The following is an 18091-nucleotide window of genomic DNA, read 5'->3' as shown; positions in this document are numbered from 1 at the left end:
CCCCTTGCTGAATGTGGCCCGGCTCTGTTTCAAATAAGCATGTTATCTATTTTGGGCTGACAATTCATTACAGATCTACCATTAACTTCAGTCTGTTTATTTTGAGATTGGATGTGTGATTTACGGTAACCATTGCAGTGGCCTGGTGACCCCTGAGTCTAAATTACATACAGTTGTGAAAAAGTAAGTAAGTACACCCCCTGGAAAGTGGTATTTTGTCACGATCGTCGTATGGAGTAGACCAAGGCGCAGCGTGATGAACGAACATATTTAATCTTTATTATCTTCAGTGATAATAAGAACAACAAAACGAAACGTGCAGTCCTACGGTTTAACATAACCAACAAGGAACAAACCAAACAGAAACAAGATCCCACAAACACGAATGGAAAACAGACTGTTTAAATATGGTTCCCAATCAGAGACAACCAGCCACAGCTGACACTCGTTGCCTCTGATTGAGAACCACACTGGCCAACATAGAAATACAATACTAGAACACGACATAGAAACACAAACACATAGAAACTACACACCCTGGCTCAAAATATAGAGTCCCCAGAGCCAGGGTGTGACAGTACCCCCCCCCCAAAGGCGCGGACTGCGACCGCGCCTCAACAAAACCCAAACAGGGGAGGGCTGGGTGGGCATTCCTCCTCGGAGGCGGTTCCGGCTCCGGGCTTGACCACCACCCTTCAATAATCCCCCCGTAGCGCCCCTGGTCCGGTCTGGCCCCGCTGGCTGGAGCTGGACTGGACATCGATGGAGCGGATTGCTTAAGCTCCGTTGTGGAGCCGCTGACCGGTACCTGATCAGGCACCGGTGACCCAGGCACGGGTTGTGCCGGACTGACGACGCGCACCCCTGGCTTGGTGCGTGGAGCAGGAACGGACCGGACCGGGCTGACGATGCGCACCCCTGGCTTGGTGCGTGGAGCAGCAACGGGCCGGACCGGGCTGACGATACGCACCCCTGGCTTGGTGCGTGGAGCAGGAACGGACCGGACCGGGCTGACGATGCGCACCCCTGGCTTGGTGCGTGGAGCAGCAACGGGCCGGACCGGGCTGACGATACGCACCCCTGGCTTGGTGCGTGGAGCAGGAACGGGCCTTACCAGGCTGACGACTCGCACCCCTGGCTTGGTGCGAGTGGCAGGAACAGGCCGGGCCAGGCTGGCGACGCGCACCGTAGGCTTGGTGCGAGTAGCAGGAACAGGCCGGGCCGGGCTGGCGACGCGCACCGTAGGCTTGGTGCGAGTAGCAGGAACAGGCCGGGCCGGGCTGGAGATGCGCACCGTAGGCTTGGTGCGAGTGGCAGGAACAGGCCGGGCCGGGCTGGAGACGCGCACCGTAGGCTTGGTGCGAGTGGCAGGAACAGGCCGGGCCGGGCTGGCGATGCGCACCGTAGGCTTGGTGCGAGGGGCAGGAACAGGCCGGGCTGGGCTGGCGATGCGCACCGTAGGCTTGGTGCGAGGGGCAGGAACAGGCCGGGCTGGGCTGGCGATGCGCACCGGAGGCTTGGTGCGAGGAGCAGGAACAGGCCGGGCTGTGGAGACGGATAGGAGACCTGGAGTGAAGAGCTGCCACAATCCGTCCTGGCTGAATGCCTACCTTCACACACTCTGTGTGAGGCATCCGCACAGGACGTACAGGGCTGTGTACCCGTACTGGCATAACAGCACGTGACACTGGCGCAGGATATCCGGGACTGAGGAGAGGCACTGGAGACCACGAGCGCTGAGCCGGCACACTCCGTCCTGGCTGCATGCCCACCTTCGCACGACACGTGCTGGGTGCTCGCACAGGACGTACCGGACTATGCCGGACCACTCGTGGCACAGTACGCAGCTCCGCATACCGCGGAACCTGCCCAGTCCCATGCTGCCATGCCTGAGTACGGGGAGTTGGCTCTGCTCTCCATCCAGGCTCCGCCAACCTGCCTTCTGGCCCCCCAAACCCGGTGGCCTCCTCTCCAAATCTCCCAAATCGCCCTGTGGCAGCCTCCTGCTGCCCAGCCGCCCATGCCGTGTGCCCCCCCCCTAAAATTTTTTTGCCACTGTTGACGCCGTTGCTCCTCTCTCGCCAGGGCCTTAATCCTAGCCCATGGCCCTTTTCCCCCCGAGCATGTCCTCCCAGGACCATACTTTGCCCACCTGGGCCATCGCCAACCTCTCCAGCTCCTTTCCCGGCGCTTCCTCCCATATCCAGTCTGCCTGCTCCTGGACACGCTGCTTGGTCCTGGAGTGGTGGGATCTTCTGTCACGATCGTCGTATGGAGTAGACCAAGGCGCAGCGTGATGAACGAACATATTTAATCTTTATTATCTTCAGTGATAATAAGAACAACAAAACAACAAAACGAAACGTGCAGTCCTACGGTTTAACATAACCAACAAGGAACAAACCAAACGGAAACAAGATCCCACAAACACGAATGGAAAACAGACTGTTTAAATATGGTTCCCAATCAGAGACAACCAGCCACAGCTGACACTCGTTGCCTCTGATTGAGAACCACACTGGCCAACATAGAAATACAATACTAGAACACGACATAGAAACACAAACACATAGAAACTACACACCCTGGCTCAAAATATAGAGTCCCCAGAGCCAGGGTGTGACATATTTTTTATTTTTTTATTTTACATATTTGGACACATGGATATTTGAGCGAAATTCCAAGCACATTCATTGATAAAAGTAACCCAATTTAACAAATCACACAAAACATGTTTTTACTTTGAAAATGTTATGCAAATAAAATAAACAAAAATGCAATTTCCTTACGCAAACAATGTTAGTACACCCCTACCTTTACCATTACATAAAATGGCAAACATTTGAATCAGGTGCACCAAAACAGGTGCAAATGATTAGAAAATCATTAGAGAGTAACTTGCGAGGATCCAGCCTTCCATAAAGATTAGAAACTTGGTCTGGTTAGGTCTTAACCATATGGGTGTGTGGTAACACATCATGCCAAGATCAAAATACCTTCCTGAGGCCCTCAGAAGAAAGATTATTGATGCCCATGAGTCTGGGAGGGGTTACAAATCAATTTCCAAGCAATTCGAAGTACATAATTCCACTGTCCTACGGATCATCTATAAATGGAGAAAATTCCAGACCACTGGCAATCTACCTAGGACAGGCAGTCCCACTAAATTCAGCCCAAGAGCTGACCGAAAGATGCTCATATAAGTTTCTAAGAACCACAGGGTAACATCAAGGGATTTACAGGCCCTCTTGCCACAATCTATGTCAAAGTGCATGAGTCAACTGTCAGAAAGAGACTGCACAAACTTGGCCTACATGGGAGGTCAGGAAGGAAGTAGCCTCTGCTCTCATTGAATAATATCAAGATATGACTGACGTTTGCCAGACAACACCTGGGTAAAGACCAAAACTACTGGAACAATGTGCTCTGGACAGATGAGTCAAAGGTGGAGTTGTTTGGCCGCAATGCCAGATGCCATGTTTGGCGAACACGAAACACTGCCTTTGAACAGAAGAACCTCATACTAACTGTAAAGCATGGAGGCGGTGGTATTATGGTTTGGGGCTGCTTTGCTGCCTCAGGGACAACTTGCCATCATTGAGTCAACCATGAATTCCATATTGTACCAGAGAATTCTTGAGGAGAACGTGAGGCCATCTGTCAAAAAGCTGAAGCTGAACCGAAGATGGCTCTTGCAACAGGACAATGATCCAAAACACACAAGCAAAGCTACAACAGAATGGCTCAAAAAGAAGAAATGGAGGGTTATGGAATGGCCGAGTCAAAGCCCAGATCTCAATCCTGTCGAAATGCTGTGGGGGGACTTGAATGCAAGAAGGCCCTCGAACATGACACAGTTGAAGCAGTACTGTAAAGAAGATTGGGCAAAAATTCCTCCCAGTCAATGTAAGAGACTGATAGACAGCTACATTAAGTTATTTCAGCCAAAGGGGGCAACACCAGCTATTGGAGATTTTTTCCGCACTATGGAATTGCATTTCTGTTGATTTCTGATGAATAAATGATTGCAAAGTACAATATTTCAGTGTAATTTGTTAAATTAAGTCACCTTTATCTGTCAATAGTGTTGAAGTGAAGATTACATATCCATCTGTCCAAATATGTACAAAAAAAAGAGACAACTTTCCAGGGGGTGTACTTACTCTTTCAGTAGATACTGATTTGTTTGAGTCTTGGTTGAGAAACAGCCAAACCAGCAAATGTCTCTTCCTCCATTGCCGTTAGACCCATAGTGAAATGCCCTAAAACTCATAATGTCAAAGTGGAATTTTGTTTGTATTACATTTTTGAAATGAATACCATTTTTTAAGCTGAAATGTCTTGAGTCAATAAGTATTCAACCCCTTTGTAATTGGCAAGCCTAAATAAGTTCAGGAGTTAAATTTGCTTAACAAATTGCATAATAAATTGCATGGACTCATTCCGAGTTCAATAATAGTGGTTAACATGATTTTTGAAGTACTACCCCATCTCTGTACCCCACACATACAATTATCTGTAATGTCTCTCAATCGAGTAGTGACTTTCAAGCACAGATTCGACCACAAAGACGAACAAGGTTTTTCAATGCCTCGCAAAGAAGGGCACTGATTGGTAGATGTGTAAAAAAACTAAACAAACACAGACGCTGAATATCCCTTTGAGCATGGTGAAGTTATTAATTACACTTTGGATGGCGTATCAGCACACCCAGTCACTACAAAGATACAGGTGTCCTTCCTAACTCAGTTGCCGGAGAGGAAACTGTTCAGGGATTTCACCATGAGGCCAATGGTGATTTTAAAACAGTTACAGAATGTAATGGTTGTGATATCAGAAAACTGAGGATGGATCAACATTGTATTTACTCCACAATACTAACATAATTAAAAAGAGTGAAAAGAAAGAAGCTTGTCCAGAATATATGCATATATGCATCCTGTTTGCAACAAGGCACTTTAGTAATACTGCAAAAAATGTGGCAAAGAAATTAACTTTTTGTCCTGAATATAAAGTGCTATGTTTGAGGCAAATCCAACACAACACATCACTGAGCACCACTCTTCATATTTTCAAGCATGGTGGTGGCTGCATTATGTTATGGGTATGCTTGTCATCAGCCAGGACTAGGGAGTTTTTTAGGATAAAAAGAAACAGAATACAGCTATAAACACAGGCAAAATCCTAGAGGAAAACCTGATTCAGTCTGGTTTCCAACAGACAAATTCACTTTTCAGCAGGATAATATCCTAAAACACAAGGCCAAATCTACACTGGAATTGCTTACCAAGACGACATTGAATGTCCCTGAGTGGCCTAGTTACCGTTTTGACTTAAATCGGCTTGAAAATCTATGGCAAGACTTGAAAATGGTTGTCTAGCAATGATCAACAACTAATGTGCAAATATTGTACAATCCAGGTGTGCAAAGCTCTTAGAGACTTACGCAAAAAGACTCACAGCTGTAATCACCGCCAAAGGTGCTTCTACAAAGTATTGACTCAGGGGTGTGAATACTTACGTAAATGAGATATTTATATATTTCATTTTCAAGAAATTTGCAAAAATGTATGAAAACATGTTTTCACCTTGTCAATATGGGGTATTGTGTAGATGTGTGAGAAAAACATATATTTAATCTATTTTGAATTCAGACTGTAACACAACAAAATGTGGAATAAGTCAAGGGATATGAACACTTTCTGAAGGAACTGTATTTTGTGTTTTGTGTCGACCCCAGGAAGACTAGCTGCTGTATGTGCAACAGCTAATGGAGATCCTAATAAACAAAACAAAACAATGTCACAGAGGGGTGACGTCACTGCAGTACCTTCTGCTCAGTGGTCCTCTGGGTGCAAGCCATGAGCGGGTTCTTGTCCACGGGCTGTCGGAGACGTGTGACGATGCGAGTCTCACAGCCCTCCAGCTTCAGACGCAGGTCCTTGACCTTGGTCAGGTAGCTCCGGCACTCAGATTCTTCTTCCTCACCTGAACAGAATGTATAAGAAGATGAATTTACAGCTCAGAATCCCAGATCATAAAATAGTGCTCTTTCGCTGATTAATATTGAATGATACAAAGAGCATATATTGGCTTACAATTATCTGCTTACATGGACTGCATCACAAATGGCACCCTATTCCTTATATAGGGCACTACTTTGGACCAGGGTTCATAGGGCTCTGGTCAAAAGTAGTGCACTATGTAGGGAACAGAGTGCCATTTGAGATGCAACCACGGTAATGGTACAATAGCACAAAGTCAGATTTTGATCTTGGTTATTTCGATCATGAATTAATTATTTATGCCCACACAATTATTGTTATTTTCTCAGTATATAACGAACTATACACTGAGTGTGTAAAACATTAAGGACACCTGCTCTTTCCATGACATAGACCAGATGTCACCAACCTTTTCTGAGTCAAGATCACTTTCGGGAGTCAAAATGCAAGCCAAGATCTACACTGAGTGTGTCAGTTAACCACTATTTGTAGACAAATGGCTGTGATGAATTTCAACATTTCCAACAACAAATATTGAAATCATGATGCTCATGAACGGAAAATGCAACGACAACTCATAAGGTGTGCAACAAAGTGTGCAACAAAGTGTGCAACAAAGTGTGCATAACGAAGTGCATCAAAAATAACTTTGGACGCTTCTTCTCGTACTATACAGGCCCTCTCCCTGCCCGGATGTCTGACACTCACCTTTCTCCACAGAGTGCAGCAGTCCTTCGTAGTGCTGGCTGGCCTTTTTGTAGCCACTCTCCACCTGCATGCGGTCATCTGCCCCAAAGAGCTGGGAGTCCTGGCTGTCTCTTAGAAAGTCTTGGTAGTGGAGCTCCAGGTTCCTCAAAGCTAGCCTGTACTCCTCCACCCTCAGGGTCTTAAACTGTAGTGATGGGGAAGAATGATAGGGAGGGGTGAGCGTGGTTTGGAAGAGTGTTATATTCTCTTTGCCTGAATTCCATCCGGAAATCCGCCCCATTCCAGGACCTTTGGAATTGTATAGCTATTCAATTCTACAACCAAGAGACACCATCTAATGACTAAAAACATGTCCTTTATTCACTGATCTACTATCTCCAAAAAGGTCTGTTTGTATGTCTCAAATGGCACCCTAATCCCTATGTAGTGCACTACCTTTGACCAGGGCCCGTAGTGCTCTACATAGAGAATAGGGTGCCATTTGAGACACACGATGTGTGAAACTATGAGCTCACCGTGGTGATGTTCCATAAGCTGATGAGGTGGATGTCTCTCATCAGGTACTGCCAGGACATGAGGCTCTTCATGTCCACGTGCAGCATCTGCCACAGGACCAGCAGGTTCTGGTGACTTGCGTCCAGACTGTGGGGGAGATTTGAGGTTAGTGAACCATACAGGTGCTGGGGTCAAACGTCTTAACGAGGCATCAAAGGTCTGACAAAGGTTAAATCAAAGGGCTGAATCAGAAGTTTTATCCATGTTATTTTAGCCTGGTAGCCAGTCTGTATCTGCTCTCTTGCCAACTCCTTAAGGAATTGTCATGCCAAACAACAATGGAGTGGGCAAGAGCCCAAACAGATCTGGGACCAGGCTAATGTAGTTAATGGTAAGGCTAAATCAAAGGTTTTGGCCATTTTGTTTCATGGTAAGGCTAAATCAAAGGTTTTATGCATGTTGTTTATGGTAAGGCTAAATCAAAGGTTTTAGCCATATTGTTTTAAGGCCAGGAGATGATTGCTTGCCTCACCCTGAGACGCAGCTCACTGCGACCTTATTGGTGGGTGGAACCAGGAAACAGATGGAAGGCACAGTGGCCTCGCTGCCTTTGGGGTTCTGCACTTTCCACTTGTATGGCTGAGAGTTGTCTATCAGTGCACACTCATCCCCTCTGTGGACTGTGATCTGGAAAGAGGCACAAAATGATCACCCATGTTGTACTATATCTGACAAGTTCTAATGACAGGCCTTCGAGCATGACTAATAAGATAAATAGAGAAATAAAATCAACAGATCTACTTTTAAGTGTCACTAATCTATGTTTTGAATAAACACTAAATTTCCACAGATTCTGATCGCATGCGCTTATACTAAGTAGTAGCCTAAGAGTGTTTGCTCCTCCACTGGAAAGCTGGTCACATGAACATTAATATCTTCTCACCTCCATCTGTTTGAAGTCGCAGACGGCCTGGACAGGCACTTTGCCCTTGACTGGTGTAGCAGGGTTACGTGGCTTCAGCTGGACAATGGTCTTGGCCCTCCGGTTCAGACCATTCAAGTGGGTCTTAAACTCTTTCAGTTGCTCCTTCTCATCCTAAATATGAACCACCACAGGGTTATTTAACAAAACAGACAATGACAGGTGCTGTTGCTTTAGTAATGTCACTGAAGCAGAGTTGCTGAATTTTCTCTTCACTTCTTCAAGAAAGTAGAATAAGTCAACCTACAACTGCGTCCTGTAACAAGTCCTCGAGTCGTGTGACAGTGACGTTACGGTCGCACGTGTATTTCTTCTTCATTGTCTCCTGCATCTTGTTCATCTTCTCCTCTGCCTCTTTCACGTCAGAGAAAAACTACAAGGGTAGAAAAAGAGGAGCGCAAACCGTTTTAGAGATAGGACAATGTATTTTAAGAAGCGTTTTTTATGTTCATTGGACATACTTGGAAGTAGGAGGTGTTCTCTTTCAGGTGGGACTCAATGCAACAGCAAAGCTGCAGGATCCAGCTCCACTGGGTCTGCAAGGCTGCAGTGAAGGCCTTTGGTGGGGAGAGAGAGAAATGGGTGTGAGACACAACCATTGGCCTTTTTAAAAAATAGCTTTAAAAAAACAGCTATTCTCATATCCTTTGCTCTTAGACATAAAATACAAAGTAAAAGACAAATCCATGTTAAATATATACTGTAATGCAGGGGTAGGCAACTAGATTTAGCAGCGGGATGATTTTTGTGCGAGCGGATAGTTAGGGGGCACGGAACATAATGATACAATTTGAACACTGCAAATTCACCACAAGTAAGCCCAAAAAGAGATTGTATTTGAAAATAACATGATTATTTCATACCTTGATTACATTGAGACACAATCACAAATCTTTATTTTTATTCATGGGAACATCTTTTCTAAATTATAATTTTTTAAGCTGAATTCCTGGTGATTTTAGTCTTTTTTGACCAAAAATGAAAATCCTAAAAACTTTACGGTGCCAAATTAAATCACTTGCGGGACAGTTTTGGCCTATGGGCCGCCTGTTACCGACCCCTGCTGTAATGTGTGTGTTCGTATACTATTCAGGAAATTACAACAACTTATAAACTCTAGTGATTGTGTTCTCACCTCTACAGTCTTCTTGGCAGGGTGTCCCTCCTTCAACAGTTTCTCTCCTTGGACCTGGACACTGTTGACCCTCTTCTCCCTGTGCTCCAGCTCTTTCATCAACCACTGAAACAAACCAAAGAAAACAGTCAGTGTTATGGCATTAAGGGGGATATTACTAGATATGCAAGTGCATCCCTAATCATAATAAATTACATTTCATTGTCAAGATAATAATTAAATGTAATCTGATCAAAAGCTAATTAAAGATGGGAGTACTACTGTTCTGTACAGTGCAGTACCTTTTACTTTTACCCTACAAGATCCGTATTATGCCTAACTCTATTTAGCTAATGTTGAACTTTCCAGGTTGGGTGAGGATGAGAACAGCCATACCGAGTAGTTGTCTTTCTTGGCATTCATGTTGGTGTTGCGTTCGCTCCAGTCATAGTTAACCTCCTCCTCCTCCTTCTCATTCAGCCACATCAACTCCTTGGTGGCTGCAGTGACAAAGGCATGAAGCCCGTCCAGGCTGCACAGGCGAGCTTTGGAAGAACTCTGAGGAGAAAAGAATAACAATGAGATTGGAGATTGGAGAAGACGCATTAGATAAATAGCAGATTGTTGAAAAGTTGCAGTTGTACATTCATATTTTGAGTACAGAACTTACCAGAAGCTTGCCATAATGCAACTCCAGCTTGGATAAGTAGTCTATGTAGGCACCTTTGCTGATAGGGGAGAGCTGACTCTGAAGGGGAATAGAAAAGGACACAAAAGATTAGAGAAGAAGCATGGCTAAAAAAAGAAGCAGTCAGACTACATTTTGCCATTAACCATAAGAGGATCAATGATGGTATGACTGAATCAGTCTAACTTTCCCCAGTTTTTCCCACTGTACCTCGTCTGCTTTTGCCCTGTTGATCTTAGCATGGAACTCCTCCACTGACTGGTGCAGGCCGCGGTGACAGCCCAGTTGGGACTCCACGGTGGGCAGGTCCGAGCCCCATTCCCCCTGGTCCACCCACCTCTGGTTCTCCTCCACCCAAGCCAGCAGGTCCTGGATGTAGCGCAGGGTCACCTCATCACGCTCGGGACACACCCTCATGGGTACCTGCTGAAAGGTCTGCATCTGGGACATGGGTATCTGGGTGGTAGTCACTCCGGACTTCAGGCTCAGGTTGTACTCACTGCGCTGGTTCACCAGCCGCTCGTGGAGACGGTACACTCTGGAGGTTAAACAGGAGGAACAATGACGAATCGCTCAATGACAACAAAACAGGTATTTCAATCAATTGGATTTACAGTGGGGAAAAAAGTATTTAGTCAAATCAAATCAAATCAAATCAAATCAAATTTTATTGGTCACATGCGCCGAATACAACAGGTGCAGACATTACAGTGAAATGCTTACTTACAGCCCTTAACCAACAGTGCATTTATTTTAAACAAAAAAGTAAGAATAAAACAACAACAAAAAAGTGTTGAGAAAAAAAGAGCAGAAGTAAAAAATAAAGTGACAGTAGGGAGGCTATATATACAATAGAATAAAGTGACAGTAGGGAGGCTATATATACAGGGGGGTACCGTTGCATAGTCAATGTGCGGGGGCACCGGCTAGTTGAGGTAATATGTACATGTGGGTAGAGTTAAAGTGACTATGCATAAATACTTAACAGAGTAGCAGCAGCGTAAAAAGGATGGGGTGGGGGGGCAGTGCAAATAGTCCGGGTAGCCATGATTAGCTGTTCAGGAGTCTTATGGCTTGGGGGTAGAAGCTGTTGAGAAGTCTTTTGGACCTAGACTTGGCACTCCGGTACCGCTTGCCGTGCGGTAGCAGAGAGAACAGTCTATGACTAGGGTGACTGGAGTCTTTGACAATTTTGAGGGCCTTCCTCTGACACCGCCTGGTATAGAGGTCCTGGATGGCAGGGAGCTTTGCCCCAGTGATGTACTGGGCCGTACGCACTACCCTCTGTAGTGCCTTGCGGTCAGAGGCCAAGCAGTTGCCATACCAGGCGGTGATGCAACCAGTCAGGATGCTCTCGATGGTGCAGCTGTAGAATTTTTTGAGGATCTGAGGACCCATGCCAAATCTTTTTAGTCTCCTGAGGGGGAATAGGCTTTGTCGTGCCCTCTTCACGACTGTCTTGGTGTGTTTGGACCATGATAGTTCGTTGGTGATGTGGACACCAAGGAACTTGAAGCTCTCAACCTGTTCCACTACAGCCCCGTCGATGAGAATGGGGGCGTGCTCAGTCCTCTTTTTTTTCCTGTAGTCCACAATCATCTCCTTTGTCTTGGTCACGTTGAGGGAGAGGTTGTTGTCCTGGCACCACACGGCCAGATCTCTGACCTCCTCCCTATAGGCTGTCTCATCGTTGTCGGTGATCAGGCCTACCACTGTTGTGTCGTCGGCAAACTTAATGATGGTGTTGGAGTCGTGCCTGGCCATGCAGTCATGGGTGAACAGAGAGCCATGCAGTCATGGGCCATGCAGTCATGGCAGTCATGGGCCATGCAGTCATGGGTGAACAGCCACCAATTGTGCAAGTTCTCCCACTTAAAAAGATGAGAGAGGCCTGTAATTTTCATCATAGGTACACGTCAACTATGACAGACAAAATGAGGAAAAAAAATCCAGAAAATCACATTGTAGGATTTTTAATGAATTTATTTGCAAATTATGGTGGAAAATAAGTATTTGGTCAATAACCAAAGTTTCTCAATACTTTGTTATATACCCTGTGTTGGCAATGACACAGGTCAAACGTTTTCTGTAAGTCTTCACAAGGTTTTCACACACTGTTGCTGGTATTTTGGCCCATTCCTCCATGCAGATCTCCTCTAGAGCAGTGATGTTTTGGGGCTGTCGCTGGGCAACACGGACTTTCAACTCCCTCCAAAGATTTTCTATGGGGTTGAGATCTGGAGACTGGCTAGGCCACTCCAGGACCTTGAAATGCTTCTTACGAAGCCACTCCTTCGTTGCCCGGGCGGTGTGTTTGGGATCATTGTCATGCTGAAAGACCCAGCCACGTTTCATCTTCAATGCCCTTGCTGATGGAAGGAGGTTTTCACTCAAAATCTCACTATACATGGCCCCATTCATTCTTTCCTTTACACGGATCAGTTGTCCTGGTCCCTTTGCAGAAAAACAGCCCCAAAGCATGATGTTTCCACCTCCATGCTTCACAGTAGGTATGGTGTTCTTTGGATGCAAATCAGCATTCTTTGTCCTCCAAACACGACGAGTTGAGTTTTTACCAAAAAGTTATATTTTGGTTTCATCTGACCATATGACATTCTCCCAATCCTCTTCTGGATCATCCAAATGCACTCTAGCAAACTTCAGACGGGCCTGGACATGTACTGGCTTAAGCAGGGGGACACGTCTGGTACTGCAGGATTTGAGTCCCTGGCGGCTTAGTGTGTTACTGATGGTAGGCTTTGTTACTTTGGTCCCAGCTCTCTGCAGGTCATTCACTAGGTCCCCCCGTGTGGTTCTGGGATTTTTGCTCACCGTTCTTGTGATCATTTTGACCCCACGGGGTGAGATCTTGCGTGGAGCCCCAGATCGAGGGAGATTATCAGTGGTCTTGTATGTCTTCCATTTCCTAATAATTGCTCCCACAGTTGATTTCTTCAAACCAAGCTGCTTACCTATTGCATATTCAGTCTTCCCAGCCTGGTGCAGGTCTACAATTTTGTTTCTGGTGTCCTTTGACAGCTCTTTGGTCTTGGCCATAGTGGAGTTTGGAGTGTGACTGTTTGAGGTTGTGGACAGGTGTCTTTTATACTGATAACAAGTTCAAACAGGTGCCATTAATACAGGTAACGAGTGGAGGACAGAGGAGCCTCTTAAAGAAGAAGTTACAGGTCTGTGAGAGCCAGAAATCTTGCTTGTTTGTAGGTGACCAAATACTTATTTTCCACCATAATTTGCAAATAAATTCATAAAAAATCCTACAACGTGATTTTCTGGATTTTTTTCTTCTCAATTTGTCTGTCATAGTTGACGTGTACCTATGATGAAAATTACAGGCCTCTCTCATCTTTTTAAGTGGGAGAAATTGCACAATTGGTGGCTGACTAAATATTTTTTTTCCCCACTGTACATACACATTACCAACACACACACTTTTACAGTTATGAGTTGCTGCTGCTATTATTATTATTATCTATTCTGATGCCTAGTCACTTTACCCTGCCTTCATGTACATATCTACCTCAAATACCTCGTACCTCTGCACATTGATCTGGTACTGGTACTTCCTGTATATATCCCTGTCTTTTATTTTATTCCACTTGTGTTACTATTTTATTTATTTTTTAAACTCTGCATCGTTGGGAAGGGCTCGTAAGCAAGCATTTCACGGTAAAGTCTACACCAGTTGTATTCGGCGGATGTGATTTTATTTTGACGTGGCGCTAAAATGGTTTTACTCAGTGGTTGTTCTGACCTGCGGTACATCTGTTCAGCTTGTAGATGGCGTCCGTCCTTCAGCAGCTGCACGTCGTTGAAGAGGTACCGGATCATGTCCTCAGCCTTGTCCAGGTCTGTCTCTACCTCTGCTGTGTGCATAGCAGGCTTTCCTGAGCTCAGCAAACGAACATCCTAGAACATAGATACAGTATAAACTCTATAACACCATGTGTTCCATCTTGAATATAGCATTAGCCCATGAGCCTGAGAATGCTTTTGAACATCTGAACACATCCAATCTCACATAACTGTGGGGTATTCATTCACTGTATCATTAACTAGACTCAGTCTAGCATGGGTTTGTGGTGACAAATCTGTAGGGCCACAGATTGTACATTAAACAGTCTATATTGGCTAGTGACTGTCTGCCCCGGCAGGGTGTGAGACTCACCATCTGTAGCAAGCCCTCAACCTGGTTGAGCTGCTCCTCACACACCCCAGACTCCATCTGGACCTTACTGACAATCCTCTGCAGCCGCTCCAGCCTGAGGTTCAAAGGTCAAACACATCAGTTGAGACATGTTCTCCAGTCTCTCATAAATCAGCTCTGAGGCTGGGGTATCGTCTAATGAGGTAACTAAATAACTTAATGATGGTACTGTAAATCATGACTGGCAATACTTTACTCAAAGACAACACGGGCCCTTTGCGCAGATTTTGTGAAATAAGCATTTTGACCTCAATGGGACAACCTGGTTAAATAAAGATGAAATAAATAATAATGTTGGTCTAAATTTAAATCCAATGGACATGCATTTCAATACATTTCAAGAGCATCAATACAAATATCTGGAGAAAAAAAAACATTCTACAAATTAGAGCAAACATTCCACAATCTTCTCAGAAACATTATGCAGGCAGGGTAAAACACTCACTCCTTCTTCTCCTTCTTCTTGCGAAGTAAATACTCTAAACCGTAGATCTGACTGGCAAAGGCCATGATGGATTCTCTGACAGCTAGTCCTCCCCAGTTGCTATGATGGTTAGCTGTGCTGTGACTCACAGCCCACAGTAGCTTCCCTGACTGCTGCCCTGACTGTTTACTTTAAGACTGAAGTCTTGTGATGAGGGACCAACCCTTAACAAAAACAACATACACCCTGTTTTCTTGTGATTTGGTAAGGACTGTCCTATAATAACTTAATTATGACGCAAATAATCACATTATTGAAAGGTTTTGAAATCTTTGCCATGGCAACAGCAGTGTCTGGATCTTTCAGTGAGTCATCATGTGGTTGTCCAGCTATCTTCATCTCACAATGTCTGCTCACATCCACCAAACTGGTTATAATCCACATAGTTACAGTAGCCACATAGTTACAGAAGCCTTTGGGTGTGAATGCTCTTTTTACAATGTTTTATGTCCTGTTTAATTTATTACTTCTAATAAACATTGAGTTTGCTTTAACAACTGAAACACAACAGAAACACCACGTGACAGAGTCCCTAAATCAAAAATTTCTCCTCAGAACTGCATCTAACAAAAACGCCTGTAACGGATTTCAGCATCATCTCTAAGATGAAGGTATAATCTCAAACCCCATTGACCCTCATACCACAGTTTTGTACGTACATATAATGGCTGTCTCACCTCTCAAATTCTGTCCTTAGAAGACGCTCTCTCTCCAGTATGGCTACATGGAGATGACCCCACTCCTTCTCCACATCGATAGGCTGGTACCCAGGGGGCACCTTGACATGACCCGCCTGAACTGCACCCTGCAAGGACAGACAATGACAGGCACAGGCAGGAACATTTTCAAAAAAGGGCCAGCATTTACTTGATGCAGTTAGTTGATTGAACTATTCTTTATATGTGTCCAAACATTCACTCTGGGCATTTTGGCTTGCACCTTCTTCTCTTTTTAGTGGTTTATTTGCTAACCTCAAAAGACTTGTAGATGTGTTTGGATCGATTCTTGTCTGCTTCCTTTGCAGGCAGCTCTGTCTCCTTGAACATCAGAAACTGGCGCCAAAGCACCTGTGGATTTAAAATATTGCTGAATTAATTCAACATGACAATTAAACATACATAGCTCTTGTTTCATCACATCCCTCAGACAATTTTCAGAAATCAGAGACAAACAGTCATAAGTTATTATGAAGGCTAGTACCCTTTACCAGTGACTTATTTTCTCATTGCAGACCACTTCCATAACTGCTTCCCCACTGGCACCAATAGGAAAGAATCATGCTAAATTCATTCACTGTTTCAACTGAACATAGCCTTTGTCATACATCAAGTCTCTAAGATGATTATAAAAAATCTGAAACAGACAGAATATTCACTTACATGTATCAAGAGATTTCCCCAATAGGTGAGGAGACTTACCTCAATCTCCTCATAGCTGGTAGGGAACTTCCTCTCCTCAAACACGATGATGTGGTGTCTGATCCACTGCAGCAGCAGGGTCACCAGCTCATAGTACTCCTGCCAGCGCAGCTCCAGCTCCTGGGGGACACACAGGAGACAGGAGAGGGTTCATTAGAGAAAGGTTGAATGAAACTAAATCAATTACGGTAGTCACCATATCACTGCATTAAACATCACTCCACTGGTTAAACATGGTGTAGGGTGAAGTTTCCTGTAGATGCTGATCTTGGGTCAGTTTTGCATTTCCCCCTCTAATGGTTAATGTTAGGATTGGGGGAAGGGAAGCTGATCCTATACCAGTACCTAAGGGAAAATTCACCTCATAGTGTCAAAGACATCCTCTGTAGCTCAATTGGTAGAGCATGGCGCTTGTAACGCCAGGGTAGTGGGTTCGTTCCCCGGGACCACCCATACGAAAAAATATATGCGCACATGACTGTAAGTCGCTTTGGATAAAAGCGTCTGCTAAATGGCATATTATTATTATTATTATTATTATTATATTATGTGATCTCAAAGGTGAGACCAGGAGGAATCCCCCTAGTGGTGATGACCTATATGGTTCCAAGAAGACGACACTTACATTGGCTTTCACCCCATCCTGGACGTCAGGTACCCGGGGCATGACATCATACAGGGAGGACACGTATGTGATGATGGACTTCTCATCTGGGTGTGGTACATCCACATCTTAATAGAGGGGAGACAATGAACATCAGTTAAAAACTGATTTTAGAAAAAGCTAAATGCAAGAATTCATACAAATATGCCGCTAATAGTATTGAGAGTAATTGAGAATACAATACAAGTGAGTCCCCTTACCTTCTGGGTCGAGCAGCCGAGTGACACCCAGGTCTCTCTCTGCCACACTGAAGGCCTGCTCCAGGTTTTCTACATGGGTCTGTCGGTACACCTTACTCATGTCAATCAGACTAGGCCTGGGGACAAAACATAGAGAAGGCTGTTAAAACTATAAAATTGCATCTCAGACACCGTATTTTCTTATAGGATATAGTGCAAATGTACAGTGGGGAGAACAAGTATTTGATACACTGCCATTTTTGCAGGTTTTCCTACTTACAAAGCATGTAGAGGTCTATAATTTTTTATCATTGGTACACTTCAACTGTGAGAGACAGAATCTAAAACAAAAATCCAGAAAATCACATTGTATGATTTTTAAGTAATTCATTTACATTTTATTGCATGACATAAGTATTTGATCACCTACCAACCAGTAAGAATTCTGGCTCTCACAAACCTGTTAGTTTTTATTTAAGAAGCCTGCCTGTTCTCCACTCATTACCTGTATTAACTGCACCTGTTTGAACTCGTTACCTGTATAAAAGACACCTGTCCACACACTCAATCAAACAGACTCCAACCTCTCCACAATGGCCAAGACCAGAGAGCTTTGTAAGGACATCAGGGATAAAATTGTAGACCTGCACAAGGCTGGGATGGGCTACAGGACAATAGGCAAGCAGCTTGGTGAGAAGGCAACAACTGTTGCCGCAATTATTAGAAAATGGAAGAAGTTCAAGATGACGGTCAATCACCCTCGGTCTGGGGCTCCATGCAAGATCTCACCTCGTGGGGCATCAATGATCATGAGGAAGGTGAGGGATCAGCCCAGAACTACACGGCAGGACCTGGTCAATGACCTGAAGAGAGCTGGGACCACAGTCTCAAAGAAAACCATTAGTAACACACTACGCCGTCATGGATTAAAATCCTGCAGCGCACGCAAGGTCCCCCTGCTCAAGCCAGTGCATGTCCAGGCCCGTCTGAAGTTTGCCAATGACCATCTGGATGATCCAGAGGAGGAATGGGAGAAGGACATGTGGTCTGATGAGAAAAACACAGAGCTTTTTGGTCTAAACTCCACTCGCCGTGTTTGGAGGAAGAAGAAGGATGAGTACAACCCCAA

At 44.8% G+C, this 18091-nt stretch overlaps 1 protein-coding gene across 2 annotated transcripts in view; it reads right to left on the bottom strand.

Annotated features, from left to right (window-relative positions):
- The window catches only part of LOC311113768 (plectin-like), a 95639-nt gene that overhangs the window by 23026 nt on the left and 54522 nt on the right, over window positions 1–18091 (bottom strand). For both annotated transcript variants that reach the window (XM_084157078.1, XM_084157077.1), the window contains exons 7-24: window positions 16984–17099; window positions 16745–16851; window positions 16120–16239; window positions 15673–15768; window positions 15379–15506; window positions 14179–14272; window positions 13765–13919; window positions 10203–10530; window positions 9975–10052; window positions 9701–9862; window positions 9326–9430; window positions 8652–8747; window positions 8438–8563; window positions 8152–8304; window positions 7741–7895; window positions 7229–7355; window positions 6714–6897; window positions 5831–5988 (exon numbers count right to left, since the gene is read on the bottom strand). In XM_084157078.1, the coding sequence (XP_084013204.1) occupies window positions 5831–5988; window positions 6714–6897; window positions 7229–7355; window positions 7741–7895; window positions 8152–8304; window positions 8438–8563; window positions 8652–8747; window positions 9326–9430; window positions 9701–9862; window positions 9975–10052; window positions 10203–10530; window positions 13765–13919; window positions 14179–14272; window positions 15379–15506; window positions 15673–15768; window positions 16120–16239; window positions 16745–16851; window positions 16984–17099 (2488 nt within the window). The remainder of the gene's footprint in view (window positions 1–5830; window positions 5989–6713; window positions 6898–7228; window positions 7356–7740; window positions 7896–8151; window positions 8305–8437; window positions 8564–8651; window positions 8748–9325; window positions 9431–9700; window positions 9863–9974; window positions 10053–10202; window positions 10531–13764; window positions 13920–14178; window positions 14273–15378; window positions 15507–15672; window positions 15769–16119; window positions 16240–16744; window positions 16852–16983; window positions 17100–18091) is intronic.

This window comes from Coregonus lavaretus (assembly GCF_964263955.1).
Source record: "Coregonus lavaretus genome assembly, chromosome: 40".
NCBI classification, from domain to species: Eukaryota; Metazoa; Chordata; class Actinopteri; order Salmoniformes; family Salmonidae; genus Coregonus; species Coregonus lavaretus.
The sequence above is the reverse complement of the archived record's forward strand: the minus strand, read 5'-3'. Positions and strand labels throughout refer to the sequence as shown.